Source organism: Salmo trutta, chromosome 28, assembly GCF_901001165.1.
Source record: "Salmo trutta chromosome 28, fSalTru1.1, whole genome shotgun sequence".
NCBI lineage: Eukaryota > Metazoa > Chordata > Actinopteri > Salmoniformes > Salmonidae > Salmo > Salmo trutta.
Window position 1 is genome coordinate 29,137,165 of NC_042984.1, and position 24,766 is coordinate 29,161,930.

The window sequence follows — 24,766 nt, forward strand, 5'->3', positions numbered from 1 at the left end:
TTTTTAAATCAAAATGAGTTTTTGGCCAGAAATGCCTTCTGGAACATGTGAAATTTCATGTGCCTTAATAACAAACTTGTATGCCATCTGTAAATATGAATCAAATTGTTAAATTACGAGCCTAGTTGGTTTAGCCACAGAAAAAGCCAGCAACCTTCCCGTTAGCCATGATTGGATGAGATAATGAGTGGGCTGGACATGCCGAGAGATGGTTGGGATTGGTCTGTCATGTAGCACTCTTCTGTCTATAACATGAGCTGGTCAGTATGTGTAGGTAATCCTTTCTAACACTGCTTTTATGAAAGATATCACGTAGTAGAACTGCATAAGTGCTGCTCTCCACTATGCAAGTAACCATTTCAATAGAATGTTCATGATGTCACTGCGACAACTGTCGATAGGCGTAGCTGGTAAATTCTCCCTGGTTACCTGTTCCGATTCCAGAGCACTCTCATCTGAGTGTGCCAGAGAGCAGAATAACAGCCGAATTTACGAACGCTCAACACCCGTTGAATATGGCTGGTGTCAGTAAACATTGGCAAAAAAAACTTCATTAAATTGTTGCCAACAGCACATTTGCAGTCACCAACGCTCTGGATAACATGAAAACAGCCTAACCAGCTCTGTTAGGGCATGAAAAATGGTCAGAGTGAGGTGTTCTCTCATTTGTGTCTGGAAGTAGCTAGCCAACGTTAGCCAGTTAGCTTGGGTGCTTGACTGCTGTTGATAGGTCAGATCAACGCTCAGATCAAGCCTACTCCTCGGCCAGAGCGTCCAGTGTGCGCTCTGAACGCTCCGAGAGTGAGAAAGTTAGACGTCCAAATATCATACCCCCCCAAAATGCTAATCTTCCCTGTTATTGGTAATGGTGAGAGGTTAGCATGTCTCGGGGATATACTTGTCACTCCTCATTATTCACGATTCATTCAGGATGATCCATAATCATGGTAGCATCCACCTGAATGTAGAAGTGTGGGGACTATGTACAAAAAGTGCTGTAATTTCTAAACGGTTCACCAGATATGGATGAAAATACCCTCAAATTAAAGCTGACAGTCTGCACTTTAACCTCATAGTCATTGTATCATTTCAAATCCAAGGTTCTGAAGTACATAACCACTGTCCCAATATTTTTGGAGCTCACTGTATATACATACATAGAGTTTCTCCACATGGTGAAGTTTCTAATAGTTAAAAACACAGACAGTTTGTTCTTAACAGGCCTGTTTTTGCAAAGAGTCTAGGATTGCTGATATAGGATCAGTTTAGCCTTTTAGATCATAATACGAAATCAGCAGTCAGCTAATTCTAAATCAGCAGAGTTACAGTGTAAGCAGCACCACCAACCACACACTACTGGCCCAGCCACAGCGCATCCCTCTGGGGGAAGGGACAGTTCTTCAGTGGCTCAACGGGAACACAGAACTGATGGGCTGCCACAAGGCAGGAGTCCTGTGACAAAGCTCGTGTTGGGGAGCGGCAGGGTGCTGTTTGACAGATGCACAGCACAGACACGTTGTAGACAGAAGTGGGTTCCTGTTTCCGTCCGTGGGAACATGGAGGATTTGTAGGGAGTCTGCTTGGAACAGACACTACAGCATGTCTAGTTGTCACCGAGTGCCATTTTCTTGACTGATTGGAACTCTTTTGAGTTTCTACATTCCTTATTAGGATTTCAATGAATGCGTGTGGTAATATGATATTGCTACAGTAGTGCAGAGCTTCTCCTTTCATTTTGGAATGAATCACAAAGATTTAACTTCAAATGTTTGTGGAAGGAGCACATAACCACATCATCAAATGCGTGTTTTGAAATTGAGTGCACGTGTGCACATTAAACAATAACGGATCAAATCAAATCGTATTGTTCACATGCACATGGTTAGCAGATGTTATTGTGAGTGTAGCGAAATGCTTGTGCTACATAAAAAAACTGAACACTGCAAAGTTTCCTAAGGACTAAAAGCGAGGCGACCCTCTCGGTCGGCGCCATCTTGATAATGTGTGTTTGTGTGCATGCTTGTGTGTGTTCATTTCCCATAATTCCAGTGATTTCTGGAGGACAGGAAAAAGAGCATGACAGAACTGGCTCCAGAAATGACTTTTCCTCTGTTATGACTGTGGGCCATGTAGGCCTACCTGATGCAATAGGAACAGAGTGGACGAGACACAGAATGTCAGCGTCTGTGTGGGTGAAACAGTGGAGCCCATCACAGATAATGGCCATCCACTCAGAGAGGCCCGGTGTTCATCCCAAATGGCACCCTATTCCTTTTATACTGTTGACCCGGGCCCATAGGGTAGTAGTGCACTACTGTTGACCCGGGCCCATAGGGTAGTAGTGCACTTTATAGGTAATAGGGTGCTATTTGGGACAGCCCCAGTGTTCTCAGCCCCACTCAGGCTGCTGCCTAGCTAGCACACTCAGCATCAGCAGAGAACAGAACACCAGGCAGTGGAAAACCCATCTAACAGCTTTCACAAGCCCTGACTGAGGGTGTGCAATGTCTAACCTAATTATGACAAATATCTGACTTCTCAATTAAATGAGTGTTTGGCTTAATTGAATAGGAGATACATGCCTTCAGAGAGTTGGGTAGCTTCAGGTGTGTGTGTGTGTGTGTGTGTGTGTGTGTGTGTGTGTGTGTGTGTGTGTGTGTGTGTGCGTGTGCCTGTCTGTACATCTGTGTGTGTGTGTCGCTCTGTACGGACCACTGACCTGTCCTGTAGCCGGTGTTGTTGAGGTACACTCCAAAGGTCCTAGTCTCGTGCTGGGCCTGCCAGGAGGGAGAGGAGCAGTTCTCGTTGTTGGTGTAGGTGTTGTGGTTGTGAACGTACTTCCCCGTCAGCATGGAGGAGCGCGAAGGACAGCACATGGGCGTGGTCACAAAGGCGTTGGAGAAGTGAGTCCCGCCCTGCTCCATGATACGACGGGTCTTATTCATAGCCTGCATGGAGCCTGAGGAGGGACAGAGAGGGAGAGAGAGAAACACACACACGGGTCAGATCCACTCTGTTCCAGGCAAACATGTAACTAGCAGGAGGTAGCCCACACGCACCACTAAACAATACCATGTCAATAGAGGGAGAATGTCATCTGTTCTGCTAATTACGCGAGTGTGAGAAGGAAGGAGCGAGGAGGGGATATGGGGAGAAGGGCCTCGATGTCTGTCCCTCTCCTGGGAGGATAAAGAGGATTAAACAGACAACACAAAGGAGAGCAGACGAGAGGCAGGAGAGGAGAGGCAGGAGAGAAGAGGAGAGGCAGGAGAGAAGACGAGAGGCAGGAGAAGCAGGAGAGGAGAGACAGGAGAGAAGAGGAGAGGCAGGAGAGGAGAGGAGAGGAGAGGAGAGGAGAGGAGAGGAGAGGAGAGGAGAGGAGAGGAGAGGAGAGGCAGGAGAGGAGAGGCAAGAGAGGCAGTAGAGGAGAGGAGAGGCAGGAGAGAAGAGGAGAGGCAGGATAGGAGAGGAGAGGCATTAGAGGAGAGGAGAGGCAGGAGAGAAGAGGAGAGGCAGAGGAGGAGAGGAGAGGCAGTAGAGGAGAGGCAGAAGAGAAGAGAAGAGGAGAGGCAGAAGAGAAGAGGAGAGGCAGGAGAGACAGGAGAGGAATGGCTTCACTAACAGGGGATGGATGGGGGCTGGCTGGCTTCACTAACAGGGGATGGATGGGGTCTGGCTGGCTTCACTAACAGGGGATGGATGGAGGCTGGCTTCACTAACAGGGGATGGATGGGGGCTGGCTGGCTTCACTAACAGGGGATGGATGGGGTCTGGCTGGCTTCACTAACAGGGGATGGATGGGGTCTGGCTGGCTTCACTAACAGGGGATGGATGGGGTCTGGCTGGCTTCACTAACAGGGGATGGATGGGGTCTGGCTGGCTTCACTAACAGAGGATGGATGGGGCTGGCTTCACTAACAGGGGATGGATGGGGTCTGGCTGGCTTCACTAACAGGGGATGGATGGGGTCTGGCTGGCTTCACTAACAGGGGATGGATGGGGGCTGGCTTCACTAACAGGGGATGGATGGAGGCTGGCTTCACTTACAGGGGATGGATGGGGGCTGGCTGGCTTCACTAACAGGGGATGGATGGGGTCTGGCTGGCTTCACTAACAGGGGATGGATGGGGTCTGGCTGGCTTCACTAACAGGGGATGGATGGGGTCTGGCTGGCTTCACTAACAGAGGATGGATGGGGGCTGGCTTCACTAACAGGGGATGGATGGGGGCTGGCTTCACTAACAGGGGATGGATGGGGGCTGGCTTCACTAACAGGGGATGGATGGGGGCTGGCTTCACTAACAGGGGATGGATGGAGGCTGGCTTCACTAACAGGGGATGGATGGAGGCTGGCTTCACTAACAGGGGATGGATGGGGGCTGGCTTCACTAACAGGGGATGGATGGGGGGCTGGCAGAGAGGAGATGCTGAGAGCAATAGGATCCCAGTAAGGATTGACCTGTGAGTTTGGCAGGGAGTCAGCTGACCTCTTTTGTAAAGGGGATTTCAATTCATCCTGGCTTTTCTGAATGAACAGTAAGAAAATGATCCTCTTCCTATTTAGACCTATAGGATGAATGAATCCTCCATATGTGGCTGAGTTTTATGGGCTTTGTGTGTAATGTGTACAGCCAATCCAGTCAAAGGTTCAGGAACACACACACACACAACCCCTCACATATAGAGAGAGGTGGGGCCAGGAAGGGCAGGGTGAAGTGTACAGACAGAGGAAGTCCTGAGCTACTTGACCTTTTCACAGACAATCACCAGGCCTTTAACAACCAGACAAAGGTTAAAACACAGGGCTGGCCATTCAGAGAAATGTCAACATGGTGTCCTACAGAGGTTCAGACAGGGAGGGGAAAGCTCTCTTTAACATGGGAGATATTTCACAGATAACAAGGCTGTGCGACTTTCATTCCAAACAGTATATTGTGAAACGCTACATAAGCTTGTACATTTGAAAAAGCAATATATTGATCAACCATTGGATCCATTGGAGAGCCGCCTAAGTGAGGCAGTACAATAGTTCATTATCCCAAAAATCTGGAGTCTTCAGGGGCCATTTTCGTTCAGGAAGATCCTCTCTTTTTCCACAGGCTTAAGGTAATTGTAAATTGATGTGAAAATGACTTTGACAAGGTGTTCTTCAATCTGCTTTCATCTCTGCCTCTCCATGGCTATTGAGCTGCGTCAGTCATATTTCTGTGCCAAATGAATGGGAGCCACAATGAGAAGATGGATACAGCTGATTGAACTGCATTCATGTGAGATAGGCTGCCTTTCACACTGCAACAACGTGAAAGGAAAAGAGAGGGGAGACTGAAGGAAACAGAGGAGGGAGAGCGATAACTACTATAACTAAAGCTTTTTCCTCAATCTGGGCGGAACGGGACGTGTCCATTTTCAGGCACTCGAGGGAACTATGATGCAGTGTGGAGAGAGCTGGAGAGTGGAGAGTGGTTAGTGTTTAGGGAACAGCTGCCTAGTCATAAATGGAGTGCTCTGAAGAGGGACCCGTTGACGGACAAGTATTCACCTGCGAGTCATTACATCACGGTAGAGCCACATGCTCTCCTAGTCCAGGACTCTGTTTGATGCAGAGTTAGCTGCCCAGTAGAAAGCCTGCATATTCAACCATTTAGCGCCGGGTGGCCCAGAGCAGAGAGGGTCATTGGCAGAGAGCAGAGGTGGTATCTTCCTGGTCTGGCTGTCATTTCAGGTGATGACATAACCGGGTATACAGTGCATTCGGAAAGTATTCAGAACCCTTGACTTTTTCCACATTTTGTTACTTTACTTCCGTATAATAAAATGTATTAAATAATATTTTTTCCTCATCAATCTACACACAATACCCCATAATGACAAAGCAAAAACAGGGTTTTAGAAATGTTTGCAAATTTGTAAAAAATATAAAACAGAAATACCTTATTTACATAAGTATTCAGACCCTTTGCTATGAGACTCAAAATTGAGCTCAGGTGCATCCTGTTTCCATTGATCATCCTTAAGATGTTTCTACAACTTGATTGGAGTCCACCTGTGGTAAATTCAATTGATTGGACATGATTTAGAAAGGCACACACCTGTCTATGTAAGGTCCCACAGTTGACAGTGCAGGTCAGAGCAAAAACCAAGCCATGAGGTTAAAGGAATTGTCCGTAGAGCTCTGGGACAGGATTGTGTCGAGGCACAGATCTGGGGAAGGGTACCACAATATTTCTGCAGCATTGAAGGTCCCCAAGAACACAGTGGCCTCCATTATTCTTAAATGGAACACGTTTGGAACCACCAAGAATCTTCCTAGAGCTGGCTGGGGGAGAAGGGCCTTGGTCAGGGAGGTGACCAAGAACCCGATGGTCACTTTGACAGAGTTCCAGATTTCCTCTGTGGAGATGGGAGAACCTTCCAGAAGGACAACCATCTCAGCAGCACTCTACCAATCCGGTCTTTATGGTAGAGTGGCCAGACGGAAGCCACTCCTCAGTAAAAGGCACATGACAGCCCGCTTTGTAGTTTGTCAAAAAGCACCAAAAGACTCTCAGACCATGAGAAACAAGATTCAATGGTTTGATGAAACCAAGATGGAACTCTTTGGCCTGAATGCCAAGCGTCACGTCTGGAGGAAACAAGGCAACATCCCTATGTTGAAGGGTGGTGGTGGCAGCATCATGCTGTGGGGATATTTTTAAGCGGCAGGGACTGGGAGACTAGTCAGAATCTAGGGAAAGATGAATGGAGCAAAGCATAGTGAGATCCTTGATGAAAACCTGCTCCCGACCGCTCAGACTGGGGCGAAGGTTCACCTTCCAACAGGACAACGACCCTAAGCACACAGCCAAGACAATGCAAGAGTGGCTTCGGGACAAGTCTTTGAATGTTCTTGAGTGGCCCAGCCAGAGCCCGGACTTGAACCTGATAAAACATCTCTGGAGAGACCTGAAAATAGCTGTGCAGCGACGTTCCCCATCCAACCTGACAGAGCTTGAGAGGATCTACAGAGAAGAATGGGAGAAACAACCCAAATACAGGTGTGCCAAGCTTGTGCGTCATACCCAAGAAGACTCAAGGCTGTAATCGCTGCCAGAGGTGCTTCAACAATGTACTGAGTAAAGGGTCTGAATACTTATGTAAATGTGATATTTCAGTTATTATTATTTTTATAGATTTGCAAACATTTATAAAAAACTGTTTTTGCTTTGTCATTATGGGGTATTGTGTGTAGATTGATGAGGAAAATGTTTTTTCAATACATTTTAGAATAAGGCTGTAACGTAACAAAATGTGGAAAAAGTCAAGGGGTCTGAATACTTTCCGAAGGCACTGTATGTTTATTTTACTTTTTATTTCACCTTTATTTAACCAGGTAGGCTAGTTGAGAACAAGTTCTCATTTGCAACTGCGACCTGGCCAAGATAAAGCAAAGCAGTTCGACACATACAACAACACAGAGTTACACATGGAATAAACTAAACATACAGTCAATAATAGAGTAGAACAAAAAGAAAACAAAAAGTCTATATACAGTGAGTGCAAATGAGGTAAGATAAGGGAGTTAAGGCAATAAATAGGCCATAGTGGCGAAGTAATTGCAATATAGCAATTAAACACTGGAATGGTAGATGTGCAGAAGATGAATGCGCAAGTAGAGATACTGGGGTGCAAAGGAGCAAGATAAATAAATAATACAGTATGGGGATGAGGTAGGTAGATAGATGGGCTGTTTACAGATGGGCTATGTACAGGTGCAGTGATCTGTGAGCTGCTCTGACAGCTGGTGCTTAAAGCTAGTGAGGGAGATATGAGTCTCCAGCTTCAGAGATTTTTGCAGTTCGTTCCAGTCATTGGCAGCAGAGAACTGGAAGGAAAGACGACCAAAGGAGGAATTGGCTTTGGGGGTGACCAGTGAGATATACCTGCTGGAGCGCGTGCTATGAGTGGGTGCTGCTATAGTGACCAGTGAGCTGAGATAAGGCGGGGCTTTACCTAGCAGAGACTTGTAGATAACCTGTAGCCAGTGGGTTTGGCGACGAGTATGAAGCGAGGGCCAACCAACGAGAGCGTACAGGGGGTAGTGTATGGGGCTTTGGTGACAAAACGGATGGCACTGTGATAGACTGCATCCAATTTGTTGAGTAGAGTGTTTGAGGCTATTTTATAGATGACATCACCGAAGTCGAGGATCGGTAGGATGGTCAGTTTTACGAGGGTATGTTTGGCAGCATGAGTGAAGGATGCTTTGTTGCGATATAGGAAGCCGATTCTAGATTTAATTTTGGATTGGAGACGCTTAATGTGAGTCTGGAAGGAGAGTTTACAGTCTAACCAGACACCTAGGTATTTGTAGTTGTCCACGTATTCTAAGTCAGAGCCGTCCAGAGTAGTGATGCTGGACGGGCGAGCAGGTACGGGCAGTGACCGATTGAATAGCATGCATTTAGTTATACTTGCGTTTAAGAGCAGTTGGAGGCCACGGAAGGAGATTTGTATGGCATTGAAGCTCGTCTGGAGGTTAGTTAACACAGCGTCCAAAGAGGGGCCAGAAGTATACAAAAGTGCCTGCCCTGTATGGAGTAGAGGCTTTTTTCTAATTTCTTTAGAAAAATTTTACCAAGGATTTCAGCTAAAACCCCACTGGTTTCCATTTGGAATTAGTCTCTTTTTCATTCCGTAACAATGAAATTCCTTACATTTTTCTGGTTGCGGTCAGTTAATCTAGTGAGGCTCAGGGGATGAAATCCTCTAAGTTATGAAGTGAGCTGGTGTGAAGCTTTGTCGTTGTAACTCAGTCTCTCCTAGCGCAGTGAAAATGACTGTGGCGGAAAAATGTTCTATACCCCTCTCTCTCCTACCACCATCTTTCTGTCCCGATGCCAGTCCACCACTGAACACAGCAGACATAGAGACAGAGAGAGGAGTGTTGGGTGTGCGTGCCGAGCCCTCGGCGTACGGGAAGTGATGCATTGTGGGTATAATGGTTGCTGACGTGCCAAAGGGTTCCTTCTCAATGAGAGGTCGTCCTACAGTGTCTGGATTTCCTTTGATAATAACAGCTGCGTAAGAGACTGACAATTTCTCTGTCTGTCTGAGAGAATCTAGAAAGTTGAGCGTGACAGAGAAAGACAGAGAGAGAGAGCTGGAGTCAAGCTCAGCAGCACTCTCTTTCCCCTTTCATTGAAATCTGTGTGTCTGACTATGTCTTACTATATCCCGGTAACACAAAGACTTGTGTGTCCGACATGTGTTAGGATGGGCAAGGAGGTTCTGTCTCACAGACTGTCTGCTAATCGTCTGATTTTGTTTGTTACTCGCAACCGTCCAGCAGTGTGGCCTCTCTTCCTGCGGTCAATTAAAATGGGTAGCTATAAACAACAGTCATTACAATGAGACAGTTGTTACAACGAGACAGCCATTACAACGAGACAGCCATTACAACGAGACAGCCATTGCAACGAGACAGCCATTACAACGAGACAGCCATTACAACGAGACAGCCATTGCAACGAGACAGCCATTACAACGAGACAGCCATTACAACGAGACAGCCATTACAATGAGCGGAGTAGGCCCGGAGGAAGGTTGGATTTGTTTATGATGTATTTTAGTCTTCATGGTTGATTGGTGTCCATGTGGTCAGATAGTAGATGCCTTATGATCACAATGTTGAAATACCAGACAACCTCTACTGTATAGAGAGAGGAGGATAGGATGGATGTAAAGCAGGCCTCTCCAACCCTGTTTCTGGAGCGCTACCCTCATGTAGGTTTTATCTACAACCCTGTTTCTGGAGAGCTACCCTCATGTAGGTTTTATCTCCAACCCTGTTTCTGGAGCGCTACCCTCATGTAGGTTTTATCTCCAACCCTGTTTCTGGAGAGCTACCCTCATGTAGGTTTTATCTACAACCCTGTTTCTGGAGAGCTACCCTCATGTAGGTTTTATCTCCAACCCTGTTTCTGGAGCGCTACCCTCATGTAGGTTTTATCTCAAACCCTGTTTCTGGAGAGCTACCCTCATGTAGGTTTTATCTCCAACCCTGTTTCTGGAGCGCTACCCTCATGTAGGTTTTATCTCCAACCCTGTTTCTGGAGAGCTACCCTCATGTAGGTTTTATCTACAACCCTGTTTCTGGAGAGCTACCCTCATGTAGGTTTTATCTACAACCCTGTTTCTGGAGCGCTACCCTCATGTAGGTTTTCGCTCCGACTACCGTTGTAACTAACCTGATTCATCTTATCAACCAGCTAATTATTAGAATCAGGTGTGCTAGATTAGTGTTGGAGCGAAAACCTACAGGATGGTAGCTCTCCGGGAACAGGGTTGGAGATAAAACCTACAGGATGATAGCTCTCCGGGAACAGGGTTGGAGATAAAACCTACAGGATGATAGCTCTCCGGGAACAGGGTTGGAGAGCCGTACGTCAAGCCAGACTCACCGAGCTCCATGTCCTGGTCATCAGTGAGAATGAGGATGATGTTGGGCCTGATGTTGCGGCGGTCCCTCTGGAAGCGGGCCTTGAGGCGCTGGCTGGACAGAAAGATGGAGGCCTGGGCCAGAGACACGACCCCCAGAAGCAGGAGGAGGTAACGGGTCCCCCGCCCCGCCATGGTGACCTCTGACCTCTAACCCTGCTACTGCTACTGGATGACTCTGCTACAGCCGCTGCTAGGACAGCTCCTGGAGACACAACAGGAGGACAAAGGTTAGACTACAGGAACACAGGAACACTAGAGATGCAGGTTATCACAAATGCAAATTACGCTAGTTCAATGGAAGACACATTGGGAGTGAAAACACTCCTGGAGACACAAGAGCAAAGGTCAGACTAATGGAACACAGGAAACATTTTCTACAGATAGATGATCACATGAAAAGCCAAATAAGGCTAGTCCATTGGATAACACATTGAAAGAGAGAACCTTTTTACTTCAGTTTCTGAGTCGCACTTGAGACTGTTTATGTTCATCAGACAGTAGAGCTCTCGACAACCGCAAAGGACCACAGCCCTAAAGGAGCATTGCTGCACCAATGAGAGCCGGGCTGGTGTACTAGTTCAGTGTAAAGTATTGGAGGGCCGCTAGGGAGACCTGCCTGGAGACTGCCGCCATCTGCCCCTCAGCGTGTCACCACGGCAACCCTGGTTTTCACCAGAGCAGTAATGAGTGCCCTCTGGGGGCGTGGTCCTTGGGCTCTGTGTGTGTGTGTGTGTGTGTCTCCATGTGTGTCTCTGTGTGTGTGTGTCTCTGTGTGTGTCTCTGTGTGTGTGTGTGTGTGTGTGTCTCTGTGTGTGTGTGTCTCTGTGTGTGTGTGTCTCTGTGTGTGTCTCTGTGTTTGTGTGTGTGTGTGTGTGTGTGTGTGTGTCTCTGTGTGTGTGTGTGTGTGTGTGTCTCTGTGTTTGTGTGTGTGTGTGTGTCTCTGTGTGTGTGAATGTTGCAGCCATTAGATTCATCACAGAACACACCCCCGCATGGGGAAGGAGGCGCTACACCAGCAGCAGTGTCCACTCACACCTCACATGGAGAACAGAACAGGCTACAGAATCATAATGAAATGCAGAGACATCTTTTTCTCTCTCTACTCCCCATTCTCCCACAGCATCCGTCTCAGCACTGAACAGACAAGGCTCTCAATACGAGCTCTTCTATGATAATAATTATACTCCAAACAGCTACTATACATTTTGACATTTGACATCCAAATAAACAAACATTTGCCTCCTACCTAATTGAGACCATGAGTTTAAAGCGTACAGCGCCGAACCATTTAAACTTAGTTATTGGTAATCTGTACAGTATTCTAAACAGGTCGTAACTCTGAACCATTCTGCCTCACAGAAGTGACTGGAGAGGGAACAGATTAGTCACACTGTTACAGTGTTTTAATTACCAGCCTCCTCACGGAAATATCCTCGTAGAGCAGGCTGTCACACACACATCTCTACCTCCACATCCACAGTCACATTCTCAGCTGAACACTACCTTTCCAAATGGATTTTCATGAAGATTCAACTCAGAGAAATACCTCCACATCAAAACAGACGATAACAAGACGTAAGAATTATGAAGCAGTAACTTTGAGCAATTAAATGGAATATATCAAAAATAAATTGGATTTAATCTAGGATGTATTGCCCAAATGATTTAATGAATTCACAATATGAGGGTGCAAGCGTCAAAATAATGGTGCTTGGTCTGGTTCTAAAAGGATAATTAGGTTTTGAGTGTTTTGAATTATTTTGAACACCACAATGGACTACAGCTGTTCTCTCACTTCCGTCAATTCATTTAAATCCCTACTTTCAATTGCAAAGGATGTCATTTACTTAACTCTTGTTTTTGTACAACAGTCTTAAGTAGCCCCCTTCCTGCTCTTTGATTTCTGGGGAATCTGCATAGAGCGCTGGGCGCACCCTGTAGAGAACCATTACAAAAGACACAGTGAGGAGTAAAGGACAAAAACAGCAGCCAGATATGGCACACACACAAGCACGCACACACACACACACACACACACACACACACACACACACACGCACACACACACACACACACACACACACACACACACACACACACACACACACACACACACACACACACACACACACACACACTTTCACAAAAGACGCACAGCTTGCGGCGGTGGAAAAACCCTCACAACCACACTATTCACACAGAGTATACTGAGATTACACGCACCCCCCACCTCGTGTCTCACACGAGCGCACACACACACACACACACACACACACACACACACACACACACACACACACACACACACACACACACACACACACACACACACACACACACAGACACAGACACAGACACAGACACACACACACGCGCGCACCCCATGTATGAGATTTCCCATTTTTATTCTTGCCATGTCATATTGTATGTGTACGGGATAAATATAAATCCGTCTGCACTAATCCTGTCCGCTGTTATATCACCAGACATATGTCATGTTATTCTGAAATAATAGGAAAATTGTGATTTCTAATAACTATTATTTTTGTTCTGATACTGACACAATTAAGAGCTTTTTTTTGTTGCCTTTATCTGTGTAAAATCATCAGCTTTCATTATTCATTTGTTGAACATGGAGAGCAAGACCATGGTGTGAATGAGCGGGCTACATATGAATGGACAGAAAAACCAAAACCACCATGTAGAAAGTGGAGAATAAATGTATTCACTGAGCACACAATGTCAACAGACAAAATCATCTCCAGTATATTACCCTCAGTTCCCAAACATCCAGAGTAGATTTGAAACTGAAAAGGGGCTCTCGGACATTTAATCACTATCACAAAGATCTGGTATCTACTATGACACCTGTGCTTCCGTTCCGATCTCCGACTTTCAATATACTGCATACTGTACCTATTAACACATATTTCATTATGAAACACCGCACGCTAAGCAGCATAATAACATTCCCAAAATGACTGTGTGTAAGTACAGTATAGAGTAACAGAATGACATCAGACAAAGGGACCACCAGAGACAAACGAGAGATTTGAGTGCTTCATATTGTATGTGTGATGCACACGGCATCACACAGGTCTCTGCGATAGAGTCATGATGTTGGTGGATCCAGAGACAGAGACATACAGACAGGGAGAGAGACAGAGACAGAGACAGAGACAGAGACAGAGACACAGAGAGACAGAGAGACAGAGAGACAGAGAGACAGAGAGACAGAGACAGAGAGACAGAGAGACAGAAACAGAGACAGAGACAGAGAGAGAGAAAGAGAGGGGTAAGGGGAGTCAGACATCCTCTCCCAGTAGCACATCTCTTCGCTGGGGCGGAAAGGACGGACTGACTGCTACAATGTTCTTCACCACTGGAGGGGCTTCGGCCTCTCCCCCCCAAACACAGCCTCACTCTCTCCCCCTCAGCCAGCTACACCGTGGGCTCCAGCAGTCCTCCTGCAGATTTCACGCCAGGGCAGCTTTTGTCCCAAACTAAGAGCCGAGGCAGCCCTGGGGCACAGAGAGCCTGTACAGCCCACTCCATGACACAGAACCCCAGAATTACATCTTACAGTGTATACCAGAAACTACACAACCTCTGAGGAGAGTCTGACAACTTGTGACAGTGCGCTTCTATTACAAGCCTTCAATTCATGGCTCTAGATTTCTACTCCACATATATAGACCTCCACAAGTCTCATGGGAGACCCAACTCCCTACAGACAGTCACAACCACAGAGCGCTGTATATCTCAACGCCACTAGTCTCCACCGAGAATCACAGTGGCCAGACGTGCTTTATACCCACCCAACTTCAGATGGAGCAAGACTGGGAGCCGGAACTACAAACAGGGATGCAACAGGGAGACTTTACTTCAAGCCTTAAAATCATCACTGCTCTGTGGTGGATAGGAACAGATCCTAGATCCAAGTTCCTCTGACTACACAGGACAGTGAGTAGAAGCTACAAAGCGGGAAAAAGCAGATTAAAACTTCAATCTCTGATGGAAACCTATAAATAGCCTGAATGTACGGTAGACTACAGAGGATCATCACTCCATCCCTACAGACAGTTCTCTCACTACCGCGAGCCCAGCCAGTCCCACTCCGGCTCCCTCTCCCATCGCAGCCCTACCTCATTGCAGTGATGCCCAGGGCTCGGACTGCACGGCACCGCCTGGGATCCGACGACAAACAAAAATCCTCCACTCACAACTAAGGTTGCATGGCAGTGTAATCCCTGATGGCAGCGCTACTGAACCTTGTCTCTCTCTCTCCGTGACCCTGGCTTTATTCCTCTCCCTCTCTCTCTCTCTCTGCTGCTCTCTCTCCCCGGCCCGTCTCACTATCGGAGCTCCTTTTTGCTCTTGCGTTCTCTCTCTTGCTCTGCTGAGCTCTCCCTCTCTCACTGTGCGCACGCTCTCTCTCTCTCTCTCTCTCGCTGCACTCGCTTTCCCCTAACTCTCTCCCTGTGCACTCTCTTTCTCACTCTCTCTGCGCTGCCTCCCCTCTTCCCCCTCCCTCTCCTGCACAGCTGCACTCTCTCCCCTTTAATTCCTCCTCCAGTCTTCCCAGGCACCCCATATCTCAGGATTGATGTGCTCTAACCTCGGGGTCTACTGTTTTCAATTTAGCGCCCACACCTCTCCCTGTGCTGTCCTCTCTCCAGGGGGCTGTGGGCTGGGGATACGGCTAGGGATACTGTTTCCCCAAAGGGTTAACAGCTACACAGAGAGAGAGAGAGAGAGAGAGAGAGAGAGAGCCTCACAGCACTAACACACCAGAGACAGAGCGCCGACCCCATCTGGGCACTACAGAGACGACGGGCTACAGCATGAATTCAGAACCATGGACTCATACAAGGATCTCTTCGTTTACATTTCACCCTCTCTCTCTCTAGCCGTCTTTTCTCTCCCTCTCTTTCTTTCTAAGAAGCCACGTTTTCGACGGGTATTGTGTGTTATTACTGAGCACGCAGGGCATGTACGATGTATGGGTTTGAGATCAAATCAAACATTTATTTAATTCTCCGATGGGATCGAACACCACTACAACTTTATAGCCATCATTCTTTGTGCTTTTGTGTTGCGGCTGACATTACAAAGGATTCCGTTAGATAGGTCATAATTCATTTTTATTTATTTAATTGAATTGAAAATGTAATCATTTAATTCACTTTGATGGATTCACTGACATTACAGGGATGAACAGGATATCTAGAGTAATCAAACATAAGTATTCACCATTTAAAGAAAGTATTTAATAGTGGGGCTACTTTTCTTGTCTATCTCTCTTCATTCTCATTGTAAAAGTTTCAGCCCCATAATAATAATAATAATAATAATACATTTTATATATATATATAGTATAGATGGGAATACTATGATGCACTGAAGAAGGGGCCGTTTGGTAGGTTGAGGAAGAGAGGACAGTGTCTACTGTAACTAAATGAACAGTGAAAATCAGTTCCTCTGGGACAGGTAGTGACAGAGCGATCCAATAACAAGTCATTTAACACCAATCACACGTACAGATAAAGACAAAACAGGCAATTAACAAGGCCAGCGAAAAGGCATCCAATACAAAAACAGGAGGCGAAGAAGCAAACTTCTACAAGCAACAGTACAATCTATCACAACACGAGGGATGGAATCACTGAGCTGGCAAATTCCCATCTGAGACAGTTTAAAAAAGAGCCTGTCCTTGTTTTTGTCACAACGATCCAAAGGGAGAGAAAACAAAAGGAAATGTGTCAAATTGACTGCCCTATCTTTTTAATTAACTTTGTCCATTTGCTCTCCTTATCGCAGTACATTAACAACTGCCACCCAGAAAGTGTAGCAGTAAGTAAAGTGAGTGTGTGCGTGTTTATGAGTGTGTGTGAGAGAGAGAGAGAGGTCCCCTCGAGTACTCAGAAAACTCACACAATGATAAGGGGAGTGGTGAGAGAGAGAGTTGGCGAGAAGGAGAGAGAGAGAGAGACAGAGAGAGAACGAGAGAGAGAGAGGGAGAACAAGAGAGAGGGCGATGGGGCGAGTCTGCAGATTCCAGGAGTCCTGGCTGGTCCAGTCAATAGGAAGACAATGGGTCTGGACGTCCATGCCAACAGATTAACATGTAAATTACAAATTATTGTGATTGTGTAGCTGAGGCTGGGCTGTGGCTGTGATTAATGCAGGGGTAATTGAGTGTTTAAATGATGGATGGGGGCTCCGGTGTGACTCAGGCTCTGGGGCCCCTCGCTGACGAGTGGGGATTTAATGAACCCATGGTGGGCCAATGGGCAGCCCGAGCTCTGGAGCCCATTTGTTTGATTGATAAAGTGGCATTTCTTCTTTCCAAAAAGATTCTTCCCTGGAATGGCACAAGTCATTTCCCAGGCATGGAGTTTCTCTCCCCCCTGAGGTGGTTATGTGTTACTGCTACGGATGGGACAGAGACACCGGTCCTGCGGCGATGTCTCACTCCTGTGTATTTCAACATGCTAGAGATGACTACTAACATACGCATGTCAGAGACGTGCTGATAAAGACATAGGAGAGCCCTAATCTTGAACAGGATATTGATGCTTTATCACACTAGTCTAATGGACTTCACCACGGTGTGTATTAAATCCCATGACAGAGGACATAGATAGGACTACCTAGTCATCCAGTGTGTATTTCTGACCCTATATCACCAGGATTTTCTATTATTCCTTCTCTCTGCCCCTCACCCATCCTCTTACCACACTGCTTACGCAGTATACAACACCACTGTGGTGCAGATCCTGCCAAAACATGCTCACACCAGCAAAGCACTATCACTCATGCTAATGAGCACAGAATAAGGCAACCTCCTGAGGAATATAGTGTATTACAGGGTTTGATACACTGTTAGCCTGGTATGACTGTGGACTAGTAGTAGTCTTGGTCCTGGTTGGATAGCTCAGCACATTTTCTCTTTTCTATCATTGCTTCTGGTTTTATTGGTCGCCGTGGAGGAGGAGGAGGAGGAGGAGGAGGAGGAGGAGGAGCAGGAGCAGGAGCAGGAGCAGGAGCAGGAGCAGGAGCAGGAAGAGGAGGAGTAAAGTGGGCAGAGCATTTGAAGAGGTTTCATATTTAATTTTTATTGACCCTTTAGTTAACTAGGAAAGTCAGTTAAGAACAAATTCTTATTTTACAATGACGGCCTACCCCGGCCAAACCCTCCCCTAACCCGGACAAACCTATGCCAATTGTGCGCCACCCTATGGGACTCCCGATCACAGCCGGTTGTGATACAGCCCGGGATCGAACCAGGGTCTATAGTGACGTTTCTAGTACTGAGATGCAGTGCCTTAGAGCCTAGGAGGAGGAGGAGGAGGAAGAGGAGGAGGAAACTAGGAAAGCATAAACTAGGTTGGTGAATAGCAGAAAGATAGCAAGAAGGGTATATAAAAGGGTATGAGTTGTTCTCTTGGCCCCTGAGTGTGACAGGCATGCTGAATCCAGATAGACAGGCGATAGTAATGACAGTTAATCTCCTTCATTAGTGTCAGTGTGTCTGTCACAGTGTAATTGCATGGCTGGTAATTACATCTCGTGTAGCGAGATTACATGCTCCTTGGTCATAGTGTATAAATCTCTGCATGGCATCTTTATCAGTTGATGAGCTGTCCGGTCCTGGGTTGTGTTGACGTAATTGATGGTGTAGTGAAGGGCGGTAAAGCCAAACTCTAACTAATTGTCCTTTAACAACCTCTGAACAGTATTATCCATCAGTATATATTAGCATCTAATTAGAAGAGAAGATAAGGCATTTCTATTGTCAATGGGGACTAGTTTGTCAGCGATAAACATCTTTCCGCTGTGTTAATGTTTCTTTGTTAGCTAATTGTTCGGTTTCAATCCCTCCATTGTGTTTCTGGACAAGAGATAAGGCAGTTTTCAGACCCAGAATGCAAATAAAAACAACTTAAGCAGAGTTGCTTGAGCTCATAGGTCAAAGTCTCTCTGACCCCTGTCCAACACTGCATATTTAACTCTAAAGAATTCATTACCAGTTCATCTGCATCTTTGGGCGTTTTCGAGGTGCCCTCTATAATGTGTGGGAGCTAGTTTGCATCGCCCAGGGCTCCTTGCCTTGCCTCAGTGTGAACACACAAGCGAGGATATAGCGCGAGGGCCTGTCAAGGATTAAGCACTAAGCTTGATCCCTGTGGTAATGATTTGTAATGGCAGATATTGAGCAATAAGCCTGCACAGCTACAGCAGTTACAGACAGGCAGCATTACTCCACCATGTCGTCTCTGCTAGCTGAAAAATGTGTCTGTAGCTATCGCTCTGCGCCAAATCAGCTTACAAAGGCCACAATGTCACCCTTATTATGGATTCAGGAAATCTCTGAATACCACAAAATTATTTATCCACAAGAAAGAAAAACACAAGTCAGCTCTCTAATAACAAGTCTGCAAATGTGCATAGCACTGCCATAATATCTTATCTTAATAGCTCATCAACGTTTTGTCTGAGATTTCTCACATTTTGTACTATCCCCTCCTCCTCCCTCACTGATCCTTTCAGCAATAGATAAAACACTTCTTCTGGGGGAGTGAATAGGTGACCCATGCCTGGATCTTGAATTGCTGGCCACCTGCCAGCGCACACAATTAATTTGCTCATTAATGAAAAGTGTGTAATTGTGAGAATGATTGCTTGAACAACATCACCTTTGGCACACGAGGTTCAATCAAAGTGGTGAGAAAGATATATTATTCTGGCAGTCTTTCGCCACGTCATTCCTGAGAAACAAACATAACAAACAAACATAACTAAAACTGTTTCTCAACTTAATGAGTCTTTTCATCCAGGAGAAATGGTTATTTCCCTCTTTTATTTGGAGCAGGAATATATATACTGCTCCAAAAAATAAAGGGAACACTTAAACAACACAATGTAACTCCAAGTCAATCACACTTCTGTGAAATCAAACTGTCCACTTAGGAAGCAACACTGTTTGACAATAAATTTCACATGCTGTTGTGCAAATGGAATAGACAACAGGTGGAAATTATAGGCAATAAGCAAGACACCCCCAATAAAGGAGTGGTTCTGCAGGTGGAGACCACAGACCACTTCTCAGTTCCTATGCTTCCTGGCTGATGTTTTGGTCACTTTTGAATGCTGGCGGTGCTTCCACTCTAGTGGTAGCATGAGACGGAGTCTACAATCCACACAAGTGGCTCAGGTAGTGCAGCTCATCCAGGATGGCACATCAATGCGAGCTGTGACAAGAAGGTTTGCTGTGTCTGTCAGCGTAGTGTCCAGAGCATGGAGGCGCTACCAGGAGACAGGCCAGTACATCAGGAGACATGGAGGAGGCCGTAGGAGGGCAACAACCCAGCAGCAGGACCGCTACCTCCGCCTTTGTGCAAGGAGGAGCAGGAGGAGCACTGCCAGAGCCCTGCAAAAGGACCTCCAGCAGGCCACAAATGTGCATGTGTCTGCTCAAACGGTCAGAAACAGACTCCATGAGGGTGGTATGAGGGCCCAACGTCCACAGGTGGGGGTTGTGCTTACAGCCCAACACCGTGCAGGACGTTTGGCATTTGCCAGAGAACACCAAGATTGGCAAATTCGCCACTGGCGCCCTGTGCTCTTCACAGATGAAAGCAGGTTCACACTGAGCATGCGACAGAGGTGACAGAGTCTGGAGACGCCGTGGAGAACGTTCTGCTGCCTGCAACATCCTCCAGCATGACCGGTTTGGCGGTGGGTCAGTCATGGTGTGGGGTGGCATTTCTTTGGGGGGCCGCACAGCCCTCCATGTGCTCGCCAGAGGTAGCCTGACTGCCATTAGGTACCGAGATGAGATCCTCAGACCCCTTGTGAGACCATATGCTGGTGTGGTTGGCCCTGGGTTCCTCATAATGCAAGACAATGCTAGACCTCATGTGGCTGGAGTGTGTCAGCAGTTCCTGCAAGAGGAAGGCATTGATGCTATGGACTGGCCCGCCCGTTCCCCAGACCTGAATCCAATTGAGCACATCTGGGACATCATGTCTCGCTCCATCCACCAACGCCACGTTGCACCACAGACTGTCCAGGAGTTGGGAGGAGATCCCTCAGGAGACCATCCGCCACCTCATCAGGAGCATGCCCAGGCGTTGTAGGGAGGTCATACAGGCACGTGGAGGCCACACACACTACTGAGCCTCATTTTGACTTGTTTTAAGGACATTACATCAAAGTTGGATCAGCCTGTTGTGTGGTTTTCCACTTTAATTTTGAGTGTGACTCCAAATCCACACCTCCATGGGTTGATAAATTGGATTTCCATTGATTATTTTTGTGTGATTTTGTTGTCAGCACATTCAACTATGTAAAGATTCAGATCTAGGATGTGTTGTTTAAGTGTTCCCTTTATTTTTTTGAGCAGTGTATATATATATATATATGTATAAATAAAAAAAGAGGCCTTGCTGCTCTTCGTTCTAAGGCATAGTTCTGTAGCAGCAGTTGCCAAATACCACTGCTTGGCCTTCCGTGCCCCTCGCAGTTCTGAGAAAGGCAGTGGGTGGATGAGTAATTCTTCTTTTTTGCTTGTGAATCTGAGCAGATTCCTGGAAATAGCATCAACCATCAACTGCAGTAGGTAACTTCAAGGACAGTAGGCAGCAGCTATGTTCCTTTGATATGGTGATATATAGCATGTGTACAGTTTTACTGAACCTCGTCCTCCTCAATCCTCCTCCTGCCATTCCAGTGTAAAGAGAGCGCGACGCCATCTCTGGCTCAGAGCCTCTACACCTGTCTGCTGTCCCAGCCTCAACACTGCGTGATCATCAGCAGATGCTTCACAAACTGAATTGAAAAACTTTCGCCGAGAGAGTTTTTGATAATTAGGTAAATAGAGTCTCAAACACACAAAAGAGAGCAGAGGAGAGCACTCTTACATCAACCCGTCGATAGATACAGTACCAGTCAACAGTGGACACACCTACTCATTCCTAGGTTTTTCTTTATTTGTACTATTTTCTACATTGTAGAATATTAGTGAAGACATCAACACTATTAAACAACACATATGGAATCATGTACTAACCAGAAAAAGTGTTAAACAAATCTAAATATATTTTTGATTTTAGATTCTTCAAAATAGCCACCCTTTGCCTTGATGACAGGTTTGCACACTCTTGGCATTCTCTCAACCACCTTCACCTGGAATGCTTTTCCAACAGTCTTAAAGAAGTTCCTATGTATGCTGAGTACTTTTTTTCTCCTTCACTCTGCGGTCATTCCAAACCATCTCAATTGGGGTCGGGTGATTGTGGTGGCCAGGTCATCTGATGCAGCCCTCCATCATTCTCCTTATTGGTCAAATAGCCCTTACACAGCCTGGAGGTGTGCTCTGGGTCATTGTCCTGTTGAAAAACAAATTATAGTCCCACTGAGTGCAAACCAGATGGTATGGCGTATCGCTGCAGAATACTGTGGTAGCCATGCTGGTTAAGTGTGCCTTGAATTCTAAATAAATCACTGATTGTTTCACCAGCAAAAAAACCCCACACCATCACACCTCCTCCTCTATGCTTCACTGTGGGAACCAGACATGCGGAGATCATCCGTTTACCTATTCTGCATCGCACAAAGACACGGCGGTTGGAACCAAAAATCTCAAATTTGGACTCATCAGACCAAAGGACAGAGTTCCACCAGTCTAATGTCCATTGCTCATGTCTCTTGGCCCAATCAAGTCTCCTCTTCTTATTGGTGTCCTTTAGTAGTGGTTTCTTTGCAGCAATTCAACCATGAAGGCCTGATTCATCCAGTCTCCTCTTAACAGTTGATGTTGAGATGTGTCTGTTACTTGAACTCTGTGAAGCATTTATTTGGGCTGCAATTTCTGAGGCTGGTAACTCTAATAAACTTATCCTCTGCAGCAGAGGTAACTCTGGGTCTTCCTTTCCTGTGGCGGTCCTTATGAGAGCCAGTTTTGTCATAGCATTTGATGTTTTTTGCGACTGCATCTGAAGAAACTTTCAAAGTTTTTCACATTTTCCGGATTGACTGACCTTCATGTCTTAAAGTAATGATAGACTGGCATTACTCTTTGCTTATTTGAGCTGTTCTTGCCATAATATGGACTCAGTCTTTTACCAGATAGGGCTATCTTCTGTATACCACCCCTACCTTGTCACAACACAACTGATTAGCTCAAGCGTATTAAGAACGAAATAAATTCCACAATGCACACCAGGTGACTACCTCATGAAGCTGGTTTAGAGAATGTCAAGGGTGTGCAAAGCTGTCATCAAGGCAAATGGTGATCACTTTGAAGAATATCAAATATCAAATATATTTTGATTTGTTTAACACTTTTTTGGTTACCACATGATTCCATATGTGTTATTGCATAGTTTTGATGTCTTCACTATTATTCTGCAATGTAGAAAATAGTACAAATAAAGAAAAACCCTGGAATGAGTAGGTGTGTCCAAACTTTTGACTGGTACTGCATATTAAGTCTCTTTACTCTAGAGGTAAATGTTTCTGAAGTTGAAGCTCATCGCATGTAAGAATATTAAAATAAAAGTAATCTCTGGCGAGCAGGAGGATTCAGAAACGCACACCCACCCAGCCAGCCAGACATTCATGTGCTAATATTTGTATTTGGGCCCGATGGGAGGCCACTTTGCTTTCATATTACTTTTCTGCCTCTCTCCAACCGTCAGCAGTACAGTCTCATCTCAACATAGAGAATATTAATGGGATGGACTACAGAGGAGGAAGAGAGAAAGCGCGAGATAGAGAGAGAGAAAGGGATGGAGAGAGAAAGGGAGAGAGAGACAGCAAAGGGAGAATACAGGTTCTCGTGTACTAGGGAGTTGAATGTACTCACTGCGTTTAGCATTTAAAAAATGCCCATTATGCAAGAGAAAGAGATTGGGATGGAGAGAAAGGGAGGGGGGGGGGGGGGCTGCTGCCTTTCTGACAAACCTCCAGTAGATCTAAGGGCTGTCCAGATTCCTTGGGGGAGTGGTGTGTGAAGTGTGTGAATAGACGAGACGCAAATGTAATCAGGCGATGGACACCAAGCTAATGTGACTGGCGCGAACATGCCTGGCCATTCATCTGTTTCCCTGCCACCGCTGATTTCTTGCAGCAATATACTTTTATTATTTATATATTTTCCAAATGTCTGAAACCATTAGCTGTGCCTGGGGTTCTTCTGGGTAGACGTTGCTTCCACTTTGGCTTTCTGCATACAGTTCCAGTGGGAATATGTAAACTCGCTTGGGCTCCTTTCAAATTACCAACAAAAAAAGGCATTCAAATTCAAATCGAGTCATGACAAGCCGCTTTGCTTAACAATTCTGTTTTTTTGGGTTGCTGGTAGGAGAGGAAGGGGTCTGGGGGATAAATAAGGAAAAAATAGTGAGGGTGAGAGTGAGGGCTGGACGTGCCACCTGCTAGTGTGCAGTGTGCCGGGTCATCCATTCAGCTTCCCTCTTGCAGCATGGCCTCAACCCCCCTCTACGACCATGCAGTTTGTGCTCATGTAAACATACATCAAATCATCTACATCCTGTTAACAGACATGTCAGAGGTAGATCATCTCAGTGCCCCGAGGGAAAACAGTTCTGGTGATTAACATATCTATTCAAACGGTGCTCAGATCTATCAACCCTTGTTATTGAAAGACTGACTTTGTCATGGCAACTATTATTATGTTCGTTATGGGATAGATGCTCCTTCTCTAGGATGGATACAGCACAAATTGAGTCAGATACAGTCGTTCATAACCAGCACATCAGGGGACCTACTGTACTGTGGTGTGTGTATATGTGTGTGTGTGTGTATACCATGCATGTGTGTGTGATGTGTTACCAACGTAAGATATGTATGCTGTCCATCCACATTATTTCCAATGAAATCAACTGTGAGTTGATGTGTTCCCATTCTATCCATGTACAGAATAGCATCATTCCTGAGTGGTTAGAAACACGGTGCAGTAGAGGGATGGAGGATGGATAGTCGGAGGTCAAGCTTTGCCAACGTCTGCCGTTATTTTCTGCGGTCCGATCCAATCCATATCCTATGTCCTATACCCAGGTCTCTAGATCTTTCACCCAGCTGGCTGTGCTCAGTGAGAAACAGTTGGAAAGAGAGCCATTCCCAGTGGGAGACACCCTCCACTGACACTGTCCACCAGCTCATCAAGTCCCTGGCTGTCTCTACATCTCTGTTTCTCAGTCCCGTTCTCTCACTATGGAACACTGGACCTCTCAAACAGATCCCATTAGTGCTAAAAGTT

At 46.1% G+C, this 24,766-nt stretch overlaps 1 protein-coding gene across 7 annotated transcripts in view; it reads right to left on the bottom strand.

The window, feature by feature from the left end:
• sulf2b (sulfatase 2b) overlaps positions 1–24,766 on the bottom strand; it is a 172,903-nt gene that overhangs the window by 31,471 nt on the left and 116,666 nt on the right. For 6 of the 7 annotated variants that reach the window (XM_029719510.1, XM_029719511.1, XM_029719506.1 and 3 more), the window contains exons 3-4: positions 10,440–10,681; positions 2,720–2,959 (exon numbers count right to left, since the gene is read on the bottom strand). In XM_029719510.1, the coding sequence (XP_029575370.1) occupies positions 2,720–2,959; positions 10,440–10,611 (412 nt within the window). In that variant the 5' untranslated portion in view covers positions 10,612–10,681. Of the gene's footprint in view, positions 1–2,719; positions 2,960–10,439; positions 10,682–14,624; positions 14,917–24,766 lie in introns of those variants that run through there. The other variant, XM_029719509.1, reaches the window with a different exon arrangement.